Genomic DNA, 17,278 nt, shown 5'->3' on the forward strand with positions numbered 1-17,278 from the left:
GCTCCGCCCCAGATGGAATCGGCCCGTTGCTTCTCATTGGGTGCGTGCGGGGGGGTTACCGGCTCCGCCCTTGACGAGGGGCTGACAAGGAGCCCCTTCGTGGTAACCCCGTCGGAGCGCATGGTCAATGGCGGCTAACCGAGCCGGTGTGAGGACGCACACTCCCCCGCGCCGCGCCGTTGTTGTAGTTGTTGTTGTAGTTGTTGTTGTAGTTGTTGTTTGGGGAAGAAGATGGGAGGAGGTATGGGAAGGTCCTAAACTCACTACTGGTGCCATATAATCACATTCTGGTGCAACGAAGAGTCAGAATTAATGGAAACGAGTCCTTAACTGACATAGACTAAGAATAACTAGCAAGATGTCCGAAAGTTGTCTACGTGAGATGCGGTGGACCTGGGCACGACATTTAATGGGGGAAAAAGGGGAAGGTCGGTTCTACAGAGTGTTATTTACAGGCAATGGGACTAGGGAATGGGGGATTGGGGATAGTTGGGGAGTATTGGGGAAATAGGGGAGTATTTACAAGCGGATATTGAGGCCAAGTCCCATATCCGCAACAATATATATGTGTATAATGTGCATATATGTGTATATGTGGATACATATGTGTATACATGTGTATACATGTGTATATGTGTAATGTGTATATGTGTATATGTGTATATGTGTCTGTACATGTGTGTGTGTGTGTGTGTGTGTGTGTGTGTGTGTGTGTGTGTGCATGTGTGTCAATGTACGTGTGTGTGTGTGGGTGTATATGTGTGTAAAACCACCTTTTAGAGGCCATTTTTCCCGCAAAGCAGGGGTTGGTCTTTTTTGGGGACCGTGGTTGTTGTTGTTTTTTGGTCCCCTTTTTGAAGCAATGTTTTACGGCCGGATGCCCTTCCTGCCGCCAACCCTGTTTGTCGCCTTTTTACGACACACAGGGAATTACCAGTGAACTGGTACTCAATTTGCCGACCTCGGAAGGATGTGTGTGTGTGTGTGTGCATATGTAAACATGGGCCGGTGTGTGTGTAAAGTGTGAGGAGGTATTGGAGAGGAAAATGCAGAGATATATATTTAAAAATCGCGCCATGATGATAAACGAAAATACACCACCTAAAATAACAGTCGACATATATTTAAAATTCGTCACACACATCCATGCCCGTGGGATTCCCACGGGTGACCCCGCTAGTCTTACTATAATTCACCAAATGTCCGTCTGTCCGTTCCCAGATACCGCAAAAACGGCTGAACCGATCGCAACAATATTTTAGGTGGGTAATCCTAGGACCCCCTGGAGTAAAACAGGCTATATTGATTCCAATTTTTCAAATTTTCCAGTTTTTCCAAACACGATGGAATAATATTTACCGATATGAACAGTGATGTGGCTTTTATTGAAATTCTACAAATACTGTTTAGATTTTGATGAGAATTATGAACCTGCCACGAATGCGGAAGTGGACAGATTACGGCAATGAGCGGGTTTGACAATATCCAATACAACCATCATTTAAAACAGTATTTTGTTAAAATATCAATTGATGATTGGAATTGAGTGAATACAATTACGATTTTGAATTCGTAATTGTATTCACCCAACTATATGGAACTTCACATCAGGATTTAAATATTTGTTTATGTCACGAATGTTGTTAAAAGTTTATTTTTTCTATTAATGCCATTTAATTTGTGATTGGAGTTATGCTGTTTGGAATGAAAAAAGATGTAATGAAATTGTGTCTAAGTTGAACCCAGGTGCTATGCTGGCTCCGACCACTGAGGGGCTTCCATAAGAACTCGGACGTACATCGCTCCGATTCATTCCTGTGACATTGATCCTGTGTGGTAGTGCATATACGAATGGTGTGTATAGCTAGATGTTCCAAGCTTGCTTGTTGCTTGTATCAATTGAATGAATGAATGAATGATCGTTTTAAGGCCATTTTCCCCGCTAGAGCAGGGGTTAGCCTTGCAGGCCCCATGACAATCATGGTTCCCTGTTTGAGGCAATGTTTTTTTTTATGGCCGGATGCCCTTCCTCACGCCAACCCTTGGTCGCCTCTTACGATGCGCAGGGATACGGTGTACCTATTCTAAATCGGGGTACACACCGGGATCATTCATCCCAGCAAGCTGGTACTCAATTTGCCGACCTCGGAAGGATGACAGGCTGAGTCATTGAGTCAACCCCCCTGGTGTTAATTCAGCGATCGACCAGGATTCGAACCCAGGATCCTAGGATTCCAAGCCGGCACCCTAACCGCTAAGCCAACACCAGGCTAAATTGCTTGTATCAATTGCCGATTCATTATTACTTCTATGATAACGGTATACTGATATTACTCTTGCTGATTTCTTATAGGTGTTACTAGAGATCGATTCTGAATTAAACCTACTATTGGGACAATGTTGTAGATCTGATTTTTACAACAAAAGAGATATCGAGTTCAAGTGAATGATGAAATGCCGTGATGGTTTCTACTTTCTAAATGTGAAATTCGCGGATCACCATATGCAGATTCACCACGAACCCACGATTGATGTTTCTATACATGAACGTACCCGTTTGTTTGCGAACGGGTACGTTTTTCATGGAAGTCCTTCACGAACTTGCTGTCCATGTCTGACGTGCGACTGAAGGTGTGACAGGAATGTGGAATTTATTGGTTCCATGCTTTAGCATTCGCCGTTTCTGCATTGTCTGTTTGCTTCTGGCCTCCCACCCGTGCATAGCACGGGTACCTCACTAGTAGGGGGCAATGGATCAGTGGCACAGCCGTGCCTCCCAGCAATAACGCAAACCACCAGCCATGCACTGCATATGAAATGAGACGTGTGAAGAGCTGTCGATCTGTTCTACACAAAGCTAGCTTTGTGTAGCCATAAAAACACAGCCATAGATTCTGAGAGGAACTCAAGCTTTATGGTTCATAATTTGTGAATAAGTCACCTTCTCCACGCAACACAAACCTCTACTGAACCAATTATTTTGTGGAATATCCTGAGACAGGAGCAGGGAAACCAACAAACCAATCAAATGCAACATTTGGATAAGGTTCACCATTATCATTTTTCCAAAGCTTTCCTTCATCACTTCCAGGAATTTGAAACTCCAACACCATTGATCAAATTTGGTCTACCAGAAAGTAGCAATAGCCGATCCCTCTGGGAACCGAGCATGTATGCAAAAATTGGTGGCCCAGCCGTGTATTTTTTTTTACCTCTGCTACGAAAGGTGGACGGAGGTTATGTTTTCACTCGTCTCTATATCTGTGAGAAGGACATCGCAAAATGTTCTGGACGGATTCGGACAAAACTTGATGGACAGATTGGTTGTGTGGCAAGGATGAATTGATTAGATTTTGGTGAAGATCCGAATCTGGATCCGAGAATTCTTTAATCTTTCTAGCGATTCTTCACTATCGAGAGATGGAGCCAAAAACTATATATATCATGATATCTCAAAAGGTTATGGCTGACTTATGAAAAAACTAGGTGGAAAAGTTGGTTCAACAACAAGAACAAGCAGATTAGATGATTACATCATGACGTGCAGATAACGTCACAACAGGTGTGTTCAAACCTGGGTATGTCATGACGAGCCTATAACATCACAACCGGTGTGTTCAAATTTGGGTACATCATGGCGACGAGATAACATCACAACTGGTGTGTTCAAATTTGGGTACATCATGACGAGCCTGGTCAGAATGGTCAGAATATACCCTGGTCAGAATAGGTACACCGTATCCCTGCGTGTCGTAAGAGACGACTAAGAGGGTTGGCGTCAGGAAGGGCATCCGGCCATAAAAACATTGCCTCAAAAAGAGAACCATGACAATCACAAGTACATATGGGCAGGGTGCAGCCCGAAGTGGAGATCGGTTTCTGAGGTTTGGGACATGGAATGTGGGGACAATGACAGGGAGATCAGGAGAAGTGGTGGAAGTATTGGTCAGAAGAAGAGTGGACATATGTTGTGTGCAAGAGACGAGATGGAAGGGAAGTGGTGTGAGAATGGTGAAGGGTAGGCAGGGACAGAAATACAAGTTTGTGTGGCAAGGGTGCCCGGAGGGCGTGAATGGTGTTGGTGTCCTGTTTTCTGAGGAGTTTGTAGACAGTGTGGTGAGTGTGACTAGAGTGAGTGATAGGTTGATGATGGTGAAAATGATGATTGGAAAGCTCTTGGTGAACGTCATCTCGGGATATGCTCCGCAGGTTGGTCGAAGCGATGAAGAGAAGGACAAGTTCTGGTGTGCGATAGAGAAGCTGATGGAAAACGTGAAAGATGAGGAAGTTGTTGTGGTGGGAGGAGACCTGAATGGACATGTGGGAAGGAGTATGGATGGTTTTGAGGGAGTTCATGGGGGTTACGGATATGGTGTGAGAAATGGAGAAGGTGAAAGGATTTTGGAGTTTGCTGATGGAGCTGATTTGTTGATTTGTAATACTCAGTTCCAGAAAGAGGACAATAAGCTTGTCACATACACGTCAGGTGGGTCGACGACAACCGTTGACTACCTGATGGTGCGTCGGCGAGATAGGGGGCACCTCCGGGACACAAAGGTGATCCCGGGGGAGGAGGCTGTTTCACAGCACCACTTGGTTGTCTGCGACATAAGGGTGAAAGGTGCGAGGAGAGCTCGGCGGGTGAAATACCAACCGAGAATGAAGGTGTGGAGGTTGAAAGAGGTGACAGTAAGGGAGGCATTAAAAGAGAGGCTGAGTAGGGTAGAGGATGATGTGGTTGAGCTTGAAAGTGGTTGGATGTCAATGAAAGCTAGTCTGTTGGGAGCCGTTGGTGAGGTATGTGGATGGACAAAAGGACCACCGAGGCACTCGGAAACATGGTGGTGGGATGTTGAGGTTGGAAAGAGGATTGACGAGAAGAGGAAGAAGTTCAAAGAGTGGCAGAAGGCGAAGGGTACGGGAGCAGAAACAGCAGAGCATGAAAGTTATAAGGCAGCCAGGAAGGCTGCAAAGAAAGAGGTAGCAAAGGCGCAGGAGGCATGTCGGAAAATGTTCGGAGAACGCTTGGATTCGGAAGAGGGTCAGAAAGCAGTATTCAGGATTGCAAAGCAGATAGCGAAAGAGAGGTGTGATGTGATGGGGGTGAGTTGCTTGAAGGATGAAGTGGGACAAATCGTTGTCGACCCAGATAGAATTAAAGGAAGATGGAAAAGATATATGGAAATGCTGTTGAATACAGAGAATGAATGGGATGGCAACATAGAGAGTAACCCAGTTTTAGGACCGGCAGAGAAGATAACTGAGAAGGAAGTTGAGGAAGCGATAAAAGCAATGAAGAGTGGAAAAGCGGGAGGGCCGACGGGAGTTGTGGGAGATATGTTGAAGGCAGCAGGAAGTTGGGGTGTGAAGAGAATGACAGAGATCTGTAATCTGGTGGTGAAAGAAGGCCGCATTCCGGTGGATTGGGAACTGAGTACCCTCGTCCCTCTATACAAGGGGAAAGGTGACCCTCTGGAGTGTGGCTCGTACCGAGCGATAAAGTTATTGGAGCATGGAATGAAGGTATTGGAAAGGGTGTTGGAGAGGAGGATAAGGAAGAAAGTGAAGATCGACGAAATGCAGTTTGGATTTATGCCAGGAAGAGGAACGACAGATGTGCTTTTCATTGTGAGGCAGTTGCAGGAGAAGTACATGGATAAGAGGAAGAAGTTGTTTTTTTGGGTTTGTTGATCTGGAGAAAGCATTCGATAGGGTTCCACGCAAAGTATTGACATGGGCATTGAGGAAGTTAGGAGTGGAGGAATGGTTGATCAGAGTAGTGATGGCAATGTACAAAAGAGCACGCACAGCTGTAAGGACGAAGGACGGGAACAGTGGTGAGTTTGAGGTGAAGGTGGGAGTGCATCAGGGGTCGGTACTAAGTCCACTACTATTTGTAGCTGTGATGGAGGTGCTGGCTCAGACCGTAAAGGAGGGTTTACCGTGGGAGTTGTTGTATGCAGATGATCTGGTGTTGATTGTGGAAAGTATGGATGGACTGAAGGAAAAGATGAACAAGTGGAAGGAATGTATGGAGACAAAAGGTCTGAAGGTGAATATCGGAAAGACAAAGGTGATGGCAAGTGGTAAAGCATGTGGTGAGGTGGAAAGAACTGGGAAGTGGCCGTGTGCTGTGTGCAGGAAGGGTGTCGGAGTGAACTCCATTCAATGTACAATGTGTGCTGAGTGGGTTCATCAAAAATGTAGTGGTCTGAGAGGGTCATTAACCAGTGTGGCAGCTACATTCAAATGTAAGGTGTGCACAGAGGGAGCTGCAGATGGAGGAAATGTTGAGTTGGATCTTGGAGACGGCGTGAAGCTGGAAGGTGTGAAAACATTTTGCTACCTCGGAGACATGCTGAATGGAGAAGGTGGATCAGACTCGGCAACGGTTGCTCGAGTGAGATGTGCATGGAAGAAGTTTCGGGAACTGAGTGGCGTGCTGATGAGGAGGAGAGTGTCGCTGAAGCTGAAGGGAAAGGTGTATGCTGCATGTGTGAGAAGTGTTATGATTTATGGGAGCGAGACATGGGTAATGAACGTAGAGCAGCAACGAAGGCTGGAAAGGGTGGAAATGCGAATGGTTCGATGGATGTGCGGAGTATCGTTGAGAGAGAGGAAGACAAATGATGAATTGCGAAAGATGATGGGAATATTGCCTGTGATTGATGCTGTGAAGAGGAACAGGTTGAGATGGTTTGGTCATGTATTGAGGAAGGATGAAAGTGACTGGTTGAGAAGAGTGATGGAAGTTAATGTAGAAGGAAGTAGAGGACGGGGAAGACCGAGAAAGACTTGGCTAAAGATGGTGGAAGAAGAAATGCGGGCAAGGGGGTTAACAAGGAGAGATGCAGAAAATAGGGCAAAATGGAGAAGATTGTCATGGGGACCGCAAGGCTAACCCCCGCTCTCGCAGGGAACATGGCCTTAAAATGCATGTTGTTGTTTGTTGTTGTATGACGAGCAGTGTTCAAACCTGGATACGTCATGACAAGCAGATAACCTCACAACCGGTGTGTTAAAACTTGGGTACTTGGGTACATCATGATGAGCAGATAACATCACAACCGGTGTGTTCAAACTTGGGTACGTCACGACAAGCAGATAACGTCACAACCGGTGTGTTCAAGCTTAGGTACATCATGATGAGCAGATAACGTCACAACGGGTGTTCAAACTTGGGTACATCATGACGAGCAGATAACGTCACAACCGGTGTGTTCAAACTTGGGTACAACATGATGAGCAGATAACGTCACAACGGCTTTTCAAACTTGGGTACGTCATGACGAGAGACAACGTCACAATAGGTGTGTTCAAACCAGCAGTTCTTCACTCCCCATCTGCTTTTATCATCGGCCATATGGAAAAGGTGAGGAGGCTGCAAATGTCTCCAACATTTCAACAGTTGACATGGGAGGTAAATCGCCTCCAATTTGTCAAACCAATTCAACCATTAGAGCCGAACAGGTATGGTCTGAACATAAAAGGTTGGCCAGAAACTAGCACAAAATTAGCAGTGGTGGTAAAATTACGAGGTCATAAATACTGCCACGACCACTTAAAATTTCATCATAAAGGATGGAGCGAGTCCACAGTGAGAGTCTATTAACAAGGTTTACGCAGGAGGAAGAAGGAAATGTGGGAATATTACGCATGAAAAAGGGGGAAACAGCAGTGGCAGTAAAAATTACCACGACTATGGTGGTAAATATTAGCTCTTTTCAAAGTAGTACAGTAAGTACAAAGTGAGTAAGATCTACCTGGACCAAACTTTTGATAAGGAGCCCTGCATTACAGCCAAAGAAACAGGTGACCCAAAAACAGTAACAGACAATAAAACGGTGGCGTACCATACAGATTTTCCACAGATTAAATCATCTCAGAGTAGCATTCCGATTGCACGGTGTTATCAACATGACCATAAAGGAGGATATCATGAATATGGATGACTCTTTAATAGAGTCTCGTCCATATTATATGAGAACATGCATCCAAAATATATTAGAAGAAGAAGAATAACTATTACATGACATAGATAAAGGCTTGTGCATCAAGAAATGGATTTTCGTACAAATGCAAGCGCTTATTCGATAATTACAATGGCCGTCCTGTATATCAGCAACCAACTTGCACGACATGATGGGTTTCTCCCGAATAACGTGCATTTTGCGGTAATCCCTAAAGTTTGCGTCATTCCCAACCAACCACATACTTCTGTCGTCTTGTACCCCTCCATCCAAGATTGCTGTACGTTGTCCTCGTGGTTTATCCCGTACCCATCCTGCTCTCCTTTACTCTTGTTGACACCTCTCCCTACCCCAACCCCTCTTATCTATTTGCCTCCCTCTTCCCCTTTGATCCATAACCAGTCTGTAAAGCTGCTGCTCTCTGTTATTTAGCTCTTCCGTGAGGTGTACATTACATAAAAGAAAAATAGTTTTAGAAAGGAGCTGTCAGTCCAAATGGCCTACACGTACTGTATGCACAACAAAATACAAACCACCACATACCCGCAGACAGAAATAAAAATAAACGGTGAACAATACTGCACAAACCGATTCCAGGGGCATTAATAATGCACCAGCCATCATTGTACTGTTACCATCTGGCAAGATGCAACATCGAGCGCAAAGTGGGGAAGGGTGGGGGAGGGGGGTGGGAGACGGCATGTTATCTGTCTGAAGGGAGGATTGTGCAGCCCCATCAGTCTCACGATGGGAGATAATGGGGCAGAAACAAGTCTGTTTTGGTCACATGTTTTAAAAAACGTCGAGTTTGGCTATACATCCCTCTCCGTGATGCCACTGCTTAAAGAGGCCACCGTGGATGCAGCAACTACATACACGGATATTCCCGTTATGGGCAAAGATATTCCCGTTATGCTGGCAATGGGTGCCCTCGATGTGAGAATGGTTTTGGAAACACTTTAACATTGTGAGCCAATCACCCCCCACCTGAGAACCTTCAATTACATACGTGACTGTCAAATATAAATTATGCGATGAAGAAGAATGGACAAGAGGAAGAATGAGCGAATCCGAGGTGAACAAGCCGAATAAAAGCTCAAAAGAAGGAAGAGAAAACCAGGGATGGAGGAGCAACGGAAAAAAAATGGAAAGGTAGGTGGAAGGAGAGGAGAGAAAACAAACACCTGGAAGGGAAGAGGTGGGCTTGGGGAGTGTTAACGGAGGTAGAAAAGATTCCAAGTGTGGATGGGGTATGCCCTAAGGTGAATAGCCATCCTGAAACCCTGTAGGAAATGATGAGATTGAACAGTCTGAAAAGGTTGGTCCCACAGATGAGAGACAAAGAGGGACAAATGGCAAAATGGAAGTTGAGGTGAGGAGGGCAGAAACATGCATGGAAATAGTGTGCAAGACCAGGAAGGAGGCGGTTGAAGACAGAGGTCACCAGCTTGTTCGCGATGTAGGATCAATTGGTTCAGATATCCAGTTTTGTCACAAAAGATTCCAATGATTTTGAGGGCCTTGGTCTCCATGGCATCAATACCAATACCAGCGCGCAAAGGCGAGAGCAGTATTCCATAGAGCTGTAGACGAAGGACTTGAAAATTGTTTTGAGAACTTGACACGATAGAGGATTCCAAGTCAGCAGCTACCATTGGATGCTAAATGTGATTTGTCCAAGAGAGATCGTGGCTGATGGTGAGGCCCAAAATTATGAGAGAATGAATTTCAAGAGCTTTGTCAAAGAAGTAGAAGGGTGGTTCAGCAGCCAGTCCTTTCAGAGAGACAGAGTGAAAGTGTGACATTTGCCAGGGTTGACAAGCATGGTCCAAGTCTTCGACCTGCTCCTGATCCTATGAAGGTCTGCAAAGAGTGAAAAGGCTGCTACCTGCCAATCTGAAAGATGAGGGATGTCACGGAAAAAGATGAAGTCAGCGAAAAGATAGGGAGCATTTTCCTAACAATCAGAAGGATCATTGATGAAGATGAGGAATAGGCCTGGGTCTTAAACTACCTTGGCCCTTGGGGCACCTCATCTTCGACAGGATGATGCGATAAAAAGATTCTGCTGAGGGCCACACATTGACTATGAGAGTGGAGGAAGTGGCTCAACCATGAGAGGCGGCCTTGGATGTCAAAGGCTTTTTTGATTCTCTTGTCTGAGATTTCGGACCTCCAACAATTGCTGCCTGGAGGTATCCAGGTGCTTAGAGCATGCATGTCCAGGGTGGAGTGACTGGGTGAGCAACCAAACTGATTGCTCGAGATCAGATTTAGAGAAAAGGAAGGATTTGATGTCTGCCGACATTATCAATTCCATGACTGCTCATAATTGGAAGCATGTTATTAGCCCTGCAGTTAAGATCTGTTTTTGTGCCCTTTTGTGTAATGATGGCTGGCTCCCACGTACACAGAAGGTAACTTAGGGCAAATGATAGGGTGAACAGAGCAGAAAGATTATATGCAAGAGCAGCAGAACAGATTTGAAGGCCGCGAGCGCTGATGCCGTCCGGGCCCATCAGTTGTAAACTAGGGATGCCAGAAACTTCACCACTTTCTATGAAAGGCACAATGTTCAGGGGCAGACAGTTGCAAGTGGGTATGCTAGGGACAGTGAGTGAGGGGTTGGATACATGAGAATTGGAAGCAAACATGATCGAGATATTTGGCCTTTCACACAAAACAAGAAGCACCACAAACATCTTGCAGTTATGCAAGCATTGAGGCATTGAGGGAATCGAAGCAAGCACATCTTCAAACATCCCAACAAAGCCATGAGCTGCCCATTACCCACCGCATTGAACTTGTCCGTCACTTTCCTCTCCGGCTGCTTCATGGTAGATGCAAGGAGCTCGTCCCCTTTATATTCTCTGTAAAGTTCCTGCAGGATTTCTTGCGTTTCCGAGTTAATCGATTTTAGGTGGTATGCTGGATCCAACCGGGCTTTTTCATCCTCTACAATGTGCAAACAGAAAAAATGAAAAGCGCACATCAGCATCGTAGTCAAACACAGACGCACAATAGGTTACTGCAAGTTGTTCGTAAAATACGCTTGAGGTGTTCTACCTTCATCCGGAACCTTGAGATTGTTGATAACATGGTGAAAGCTGGAAATATTGAACTTGTCCAAGTTTCTCGGATCCTTGGCGTAAACAAAAGATATAAATGCAGACAGATTATGGGCCGAAGCTTCTAAAAGGGAAAAGCTTCAGGGTCAGCACAAAGAAGAAGAATCTGGAAGGGAATAGTCTTCCAATTGTTATCATCAGAGTGGTTTCGATTTTGCAAAAGCAAGATTCATTAGATGTGCTTTTCATGAAGTAGGCAAATTGTCATCTTCGCATACGATTTGTGCGCTGCAGGTGTCAAACACACTCAACCACAGGTCTATTATGTTGACAAAAGAACCTACAGGTGCAGAGCAATAACACGACACCAAGTGTGCAAGAAAAATCAATGCCACTCTCTCAAACTGCGCCCGACATACCACGACATCATGCGGAACCTGTGGCATTCGACACTCGAGCCGCATGTCTGCATTAAATTCCTTGCCTGGAGAGTGATGATATCCAGCTTCGTGAAAGGCTCATCCGTGAGGAGATCACAATAGTTCTTCGACTTTGTGTTGAGTCGCTCGATAGCCTGTTAAGGTAGAAAACACAAACTTTACCACCTGGATGAATGAATGATCGTTTTAAGGCCATTTTCCCCGCTAAAGCGGGGCCTGGATACCATCCCAAATTCACTGACTGTCCTTGTGACTGACAAAACATAACACTAGGCTTTAAACTGAGAAAAACAGAAGATCATGATGGAGTACCCTCAATCTCTGGCTAGGGGGTGTGGCTGTAATGCCCTTTGCTCATTAGGGAAGGAATTTGTAATTTGTTCATGGTGCTGGTGATAGTGATAGTTCGCATACTCTTTGCGAAGGACACGATAAGATCTTTAAAGTCCATCAACGAAAGCTGGCAGACGGGGGACACCCATTTAATGTCTATCCGAGGTACGGCACACACATCGATCAATCGCCCTGCCTGCGAAATACTGGGATGACAGTTTATTTCTGGGTCGGGATTCAAACCCAGGCTAGACAGCTTAGAAGCGAGTGCGCATACCTCCAGGCTATCCCATCAGCAACTGGGGTACCCTGATCCCATCACACTACAAAACAATGCTAATAAGTGAAGAAGAAAATAAAACCGTGAACAGGAAACTTCAACTGCATGTAGGTTGGTCACCTAGAGTCAATCAAAATCCAAGAACATGTTTGCATGCTTTGCAGGAGGTGCCTTAAAATTAACCTTCCCACCCCCACTTGAAAACCAACCTCAATTCCACCTCCAACCTGTTTGTCTGTGAACAGGATATCTCAAAGCTGTGGACAGATTCGGACACAATTTGGTGGACAGGTTGATTGCGTGACAAGATACAATGGATGCGATTTTGGTGAAGATCTGAATCCAGATATGAGAATTTTAAAAGTGATTCTTCAACATTGAGATGGGGCCAAAAACAATATACAGTATAGCATGGTATTTCAAAAAGATGGACGAGTTGCCCAGGCGCCAAGAACAAGCCGATTAGATTTTGATTCAGGTCTGGATCCAGATCCGACCTATCAGTGGGATACAAAATGCAAACTGTTCAGCTTGGTGGAGGTATGCGCTATACCGAGTGCCATTCTAGTTACAAAATGCGTTTTCTGACTTGTCTATATTTACCAAGCTGTCCAGTCCAGTATCCCCCTGATGCATTCACCAATATGACTCAACATTGCAAATTCATAAACAACAATGAGCTTATACTCTCTGTCCCCCACATTTTGGGACGGACACACGGACGCAGACGCACGCACACACGGCTGTGCAATATCATGTTATTCACAGCCAATCATGACCTACAAAGGCAAGAAAGACCTCCTATTCTCAATTATCTCCCAACCCTGCTCCCTGTATTTTCTTAAAAACCTGGTGTGAAACCCAAACTCGGTCAACTCCAAAATGTGGATGGGGATTGGGTGAAGTTTCAATGGTACCTACTTCAAAAGAGAAGACATTTCCTGTTGTCTTAATGGCCATGATGTGCGAGTTGTTGGTAAATACGCTGTACAGCACCGGGCAGTGATATTTTCCTGGATACAGAAAGACAAGAAACATGTAATCAAAGGATGCTTTCCAGACATCAGTATCAGTGCTTATTATTTATTTATTTTTGGTTGACCGCCGGACCACCTAAACAGATTTTTTGGTGGTCGACCAGCATTTTTGGCCCATATATTATTTGATGGTGAATCTGAGAGAGATTTTTTAAATTAAGCAGGAACAAGTAAAATAGGGGAAATACCACTGGGCTCTCACATGGTAGAATAAAGCAGTATACTACACCGACTAAAGGTATTTAAAACAGTATCTCACTATTTTAAAACAATTCCAATGGATGCTAGGAGATGAGGCAGAATGTACTGGAATCATACGAACGTAATAATAAGACTTCAAACAAACAACAACAAAAAAACTTTTTGGGGGCAACCTTCTTCCCCCCCATTCATGATCTCCTTGTTTCATAAAAATTGTGTGTGTGGTTTCGGGGAAGAGAGCAAATACTAATTTTAGGAGAAGAGAGCTGACGCTCTACCCATTACTCCATCGGGCCTGGTGGCCGAGGCACACCAAAGCCTTTAAAAATAATACGTGTTGCTTCCTTGTTTGACGTTCACATTTAAAAGGTTAAGAGCAGTGTTGTAGTCAAGTGCAATCCGAGTCCTACATCATGGGAAGAGAGCACGGACAATTCCCAGAGGTTGGCATCCATGGGGAAAAGGAAATTCCTCGCTGAGTGCAGTGAGAAATGAGGCCCCATTGTTGTGGCGTCACTGATACCCAGAGTGCCCCGGGAAGTGACGGCACTTCTCTCAGGCTCAGTGGCCTTGTTTGTCTCATCTAACAGTCCGATGTTGTTTCGCATATCCGTCTGTACATTCACGTGTGAGATGTCGGTGTGGCAGCTTCACAATGAGCCTTAGATCCTGGATTTAAAAAAAGAAGAAGTAACTTACCATCGTTGTTTTTATGGAAGTTCAACTTGATCAAGGACTTCATTTCCAATTTCTGTAAAATAAATACAAATAGTGCAAGGGTACAAGGTAATACCTTTTTACAACCAATGGCATTTGCGTATACTCGGAGAGAAAAAAAAAAAGTGCAGTGGTGACTTTTGCATTCAATTTTTTCTTTGGAATTTTTTGAAACACAAACTGGGAATTAACATGTCGACAGTTTTCTCAAATAGCAGATTAATGGACAAATAGGCCAACCACTCGCCAACTGTACCTACCCTAACCAATCGTACTCAACTGCTCCCGAACACTCTCTCATGTAAGAAGGTAGTGAAATTTTCGAGCAACCCTCTATTCATATTCTGTAACAGGCCTGGATGGCCTCAACGCATGTGTCCTTAAAAACTGACTTGCTACTGTCGTTTGATCGAGGTTATCTTCGGTCTACACCACTGCAATACACAAAGTGCAAAAATAGATCCTCTTAACTACAGGCCCATTATCCTACTTCCAATTACAAGCAAAGTCACGGAATCCATCATCACCGTTGACATCAAATTCTTCCTTTCCTCCCACGGCCTGATCTTCGACCATTAGTTTGGTTTCAGACTCGGTCATTCTACATTGGATATGCTGCTTCTGCCCTCCCAACAATGGATTGAAGCCCTCAATCTCAAACATGAGACCAGGGCCGTCTGTCTGGATACATCTCGAGCCTTTGATACATCCGACACCGTGCCTTTATTTCCAGACTCTGTTTATGGCATTCAAGGTAATCTCCTCTCATGCTCCACTGTCTTCCTGCACTCCCACATTCAGCATGTAGCTCACCAGGATCCTCTTATCTTCCCTCCATGTCAAAGCTGGAATGTGACAAGGCAGTGTCTTTGGCGCAGACTTGTTCCTAATCTTCAACATCAAAGATCTTTCCAATTCGATGGAAAATCCTCACCTTTGTGCTGACGATGCCACCCTCTGCAGTAGCAGCTCTCACCCTTCAGAGAGGCAGGATGCAGCCTCTTCCATCTCTGCAGATCTTGAGAAAATCAGGAGCTAGTCCAACACTTGGAATATGTCTTTCAACCCCGCCAAATCTCACTATCTCACCCTGTCTCTCCGAAAGGACAGTTTAGAAAAGCCTCCCATCTACCTCCTTAACAAAGATCAATCCCTCAAATGATTAGGCCTCACCATGAGCAATAATTTCTCTTGAACAAACCACATACCCAAATTGGCCTCCAAAGCCAGCTGCCGACTGGGCATCCTCCGTCATGCCAGGTCTCTTGTTGGCAAACTTTAACCTTTATCGGCTTACAATGCATTCATCCTCTACAGGTCGATGGAATACTGTTCTCCACTTTGTGCTGGCACTCCTACCTCACACCTCACTTGATAAAACAGAATTCCTCTTCTGTTTCATCACAAACAAGTCTTCCCTTCTTCTTCTTGCCACCCCTCTTGTTCACCCCATGTGTCCTCCACCCCTCCCCTTGCTCTCATTCGTCTCCTCACCCATTCTTTCTACAAGTGTCCCTCTGTTGTGCTCTTCCACCCTACTGTCTCCCCAACCTCCCTTTTACACTGTGTTTTTATCTGTTCTGTGTGTTTAGCTCTTCCACAAACCTCAACTGTGGACAAAACCCCCCAGAAATACAAAGACATCACTCCAACGCCCGCACTGTCAGCGATTCAGAATAAACTTCCGAGCACAAAGCCAAGCAAATTAATGGCAAAACAGAAAGTACTTTGAAAGCGATAATATTCCATGCCAAAGTTTGTAAAAATATAAAATAATGTTAAAATGAATGGATCATGATTATCCTTTAAATGGTTACCTCTCCGGTGATGGGATCAATTCCAAATTTCTTCAGCCATGGGACAATGCTCCTGAAAAACGATAGCACGTGGCATATTGATGAAGACTATCAACGACAAAGGGACAAACGAAAACAATGCTGGTTGCCATCATGTCCGTTGCAAAGAGGACTCACATGAGATCATAAATGATGCCATCTGGTGTGCACATCGGGTATTCAAATGGCTGCAATGACAAGCTGATGGAGGAAGGACAAAGGACATCAAACACACTTAAGCACAGCATACAAGGACAAAAAGACATTTTAAAAACACAAATTGTGAATCTTCTTCTTTCATTAATGGCTTAAATTATTCCCATGTTGTCGAGGTCGGCAAGAAAGAACGATTCCAGGCCAAGTATTTCCAGAACCGGCTGGCAGGCCTGACATTCAACAGGTGGTAATTTGCGGTTAGTTCAGGGTACCAGCAATAACTCGCCGACTATTCGCGAAAGTCACCGTGGGATCTTCAACACCCACCAACGCCCCATTGCTGCCAGATTGGCAGACAACTGCGGTGGCTTAACGTCCATCTGCACCTCAATACGTCACTCTGCATGCAAAACACCAGGATGGTAGTTTATAGCTGGAGTGATTCAAGCATAGACGAGACAGCTCGGAGGAGAATCTGCACCACCTCATTTGGTCCATGCTATCGATAAAGCACCAAATTACCCCTCCTCCCCCCCACCCACGCAAATAAAAACTGATACTTTAGGTCTCGGGTCTAGGCCTCTTGCCTTTTGGGTGTTATGAGGAATAGATCTGTGTAATATGAAGCCTAAATCTTGAACGGTTTATGAAATATCAAGTATAAGAGAGAAGTTACCGAGATGGTTGCCATGGCAACAAAATTCAGCCAATCACTACCATGATCTAATCAGGTTGAGATAATGCCATAAGGAATAGATATCTGCAATATAAAAGCTAAAAGTTGAGCGGTTTTTGAAATAACGTATACCGTACACAAAAGTACATGGACGGATGGTCGGTCGGTCGGATGGAGCTCATTTTAATGTCCCATCTCCGACAAGATAGGAGACGGCGTACAAAAAGCTAAAGCTACGATACCCATTTTAATCGACGAAGTGCATTTGCCAAAAAGAGTCCACAGATCAAACACACAGGCTAAAACTCCCGCAGAAGTGAAAAAAAAAAAAATCCATTCTGGCAAACTCATTATGGTGGGTATAGTCTCTATTTCTGCTGGACTCCGCAAATAATGAAGTTTTACCTGCAGTGGTCAAAGGGCAGCCTCCTGAAGTCGGATTTGGGACAATCTGAAAATGAAGAAAAATCAAGAATGAGCAACATTTTGTCAAACTTTGATCTCACACAAGACCGGATTAATTGGTTAGAATTGTGTACAGGTTGTCTTAATAAATTAAACAATC

The 17,278-nt window shown here is 44.6% G+C and overlaps 1 protein-coding gene across 1 annotated transcript in view; it reads right to left on the bottom strand.

Annotated features, from left to right (window-relative positions):
* The window catches only part of PPIL2 (peptidylprolyl isomerase like 2), a 122,275-nt gene that overhangs the window by 98,404 nt on the left and 6,593 nt on the right, over positions 1 to 17,278 (bottom strand). Inside the window, exons 3-10 of the mRNA XM_068136115.2 lie at positions 17,119 to 17,164; positions 16,020 to 16,082; positions 15,864 to 15,915; positions 14,029 to 14,080; positions 13,013 to 13,104; positions 11,523 to 11,612; positions 11,037 to 11,112; positions 10,765 to 10,925 (exon numbers count right to left, since the gene is read on the bottom strand). Coding sequence (XP_067992216.1) covers positions 10,765 to 10,925; positions 11,037 to 11,112; positions 11,523 to 11,612; positions 13,013 to 13,104; positions 14,029 to 14,080; positions 15,864 to 15,915; positions 16,020 to 16,082; positions 17,119 to 17,164 — 632 coding nt within the window. The remainder of the gene's footprint in view (positions 1 to 10,764; positions 10,926 to 11,036; positions 11,113 to 11,522; positions 11,613 to 13,012; positions 13,105 to 14,028; positions 14,081 to 15,863; positions 15,916 to 16,019; positions 16,083 to 17,118; positions 17,165 to 17,278) is intronic.

The sequence above is a fragment of the Myxine glutinosa genome, chromosome 14, assembly GCF_964187855.1.
Source record: "Myxine glutinosa chromosome 14, kmMyxGlut1.1, whole genome shotgun sequence".
Taxonomy (NCBI): Eukaryota; Metazoa; Chordata; class Myxini; order Myxiniformes; family Myxinidae; genus Myxine; species Myxine glutinosa.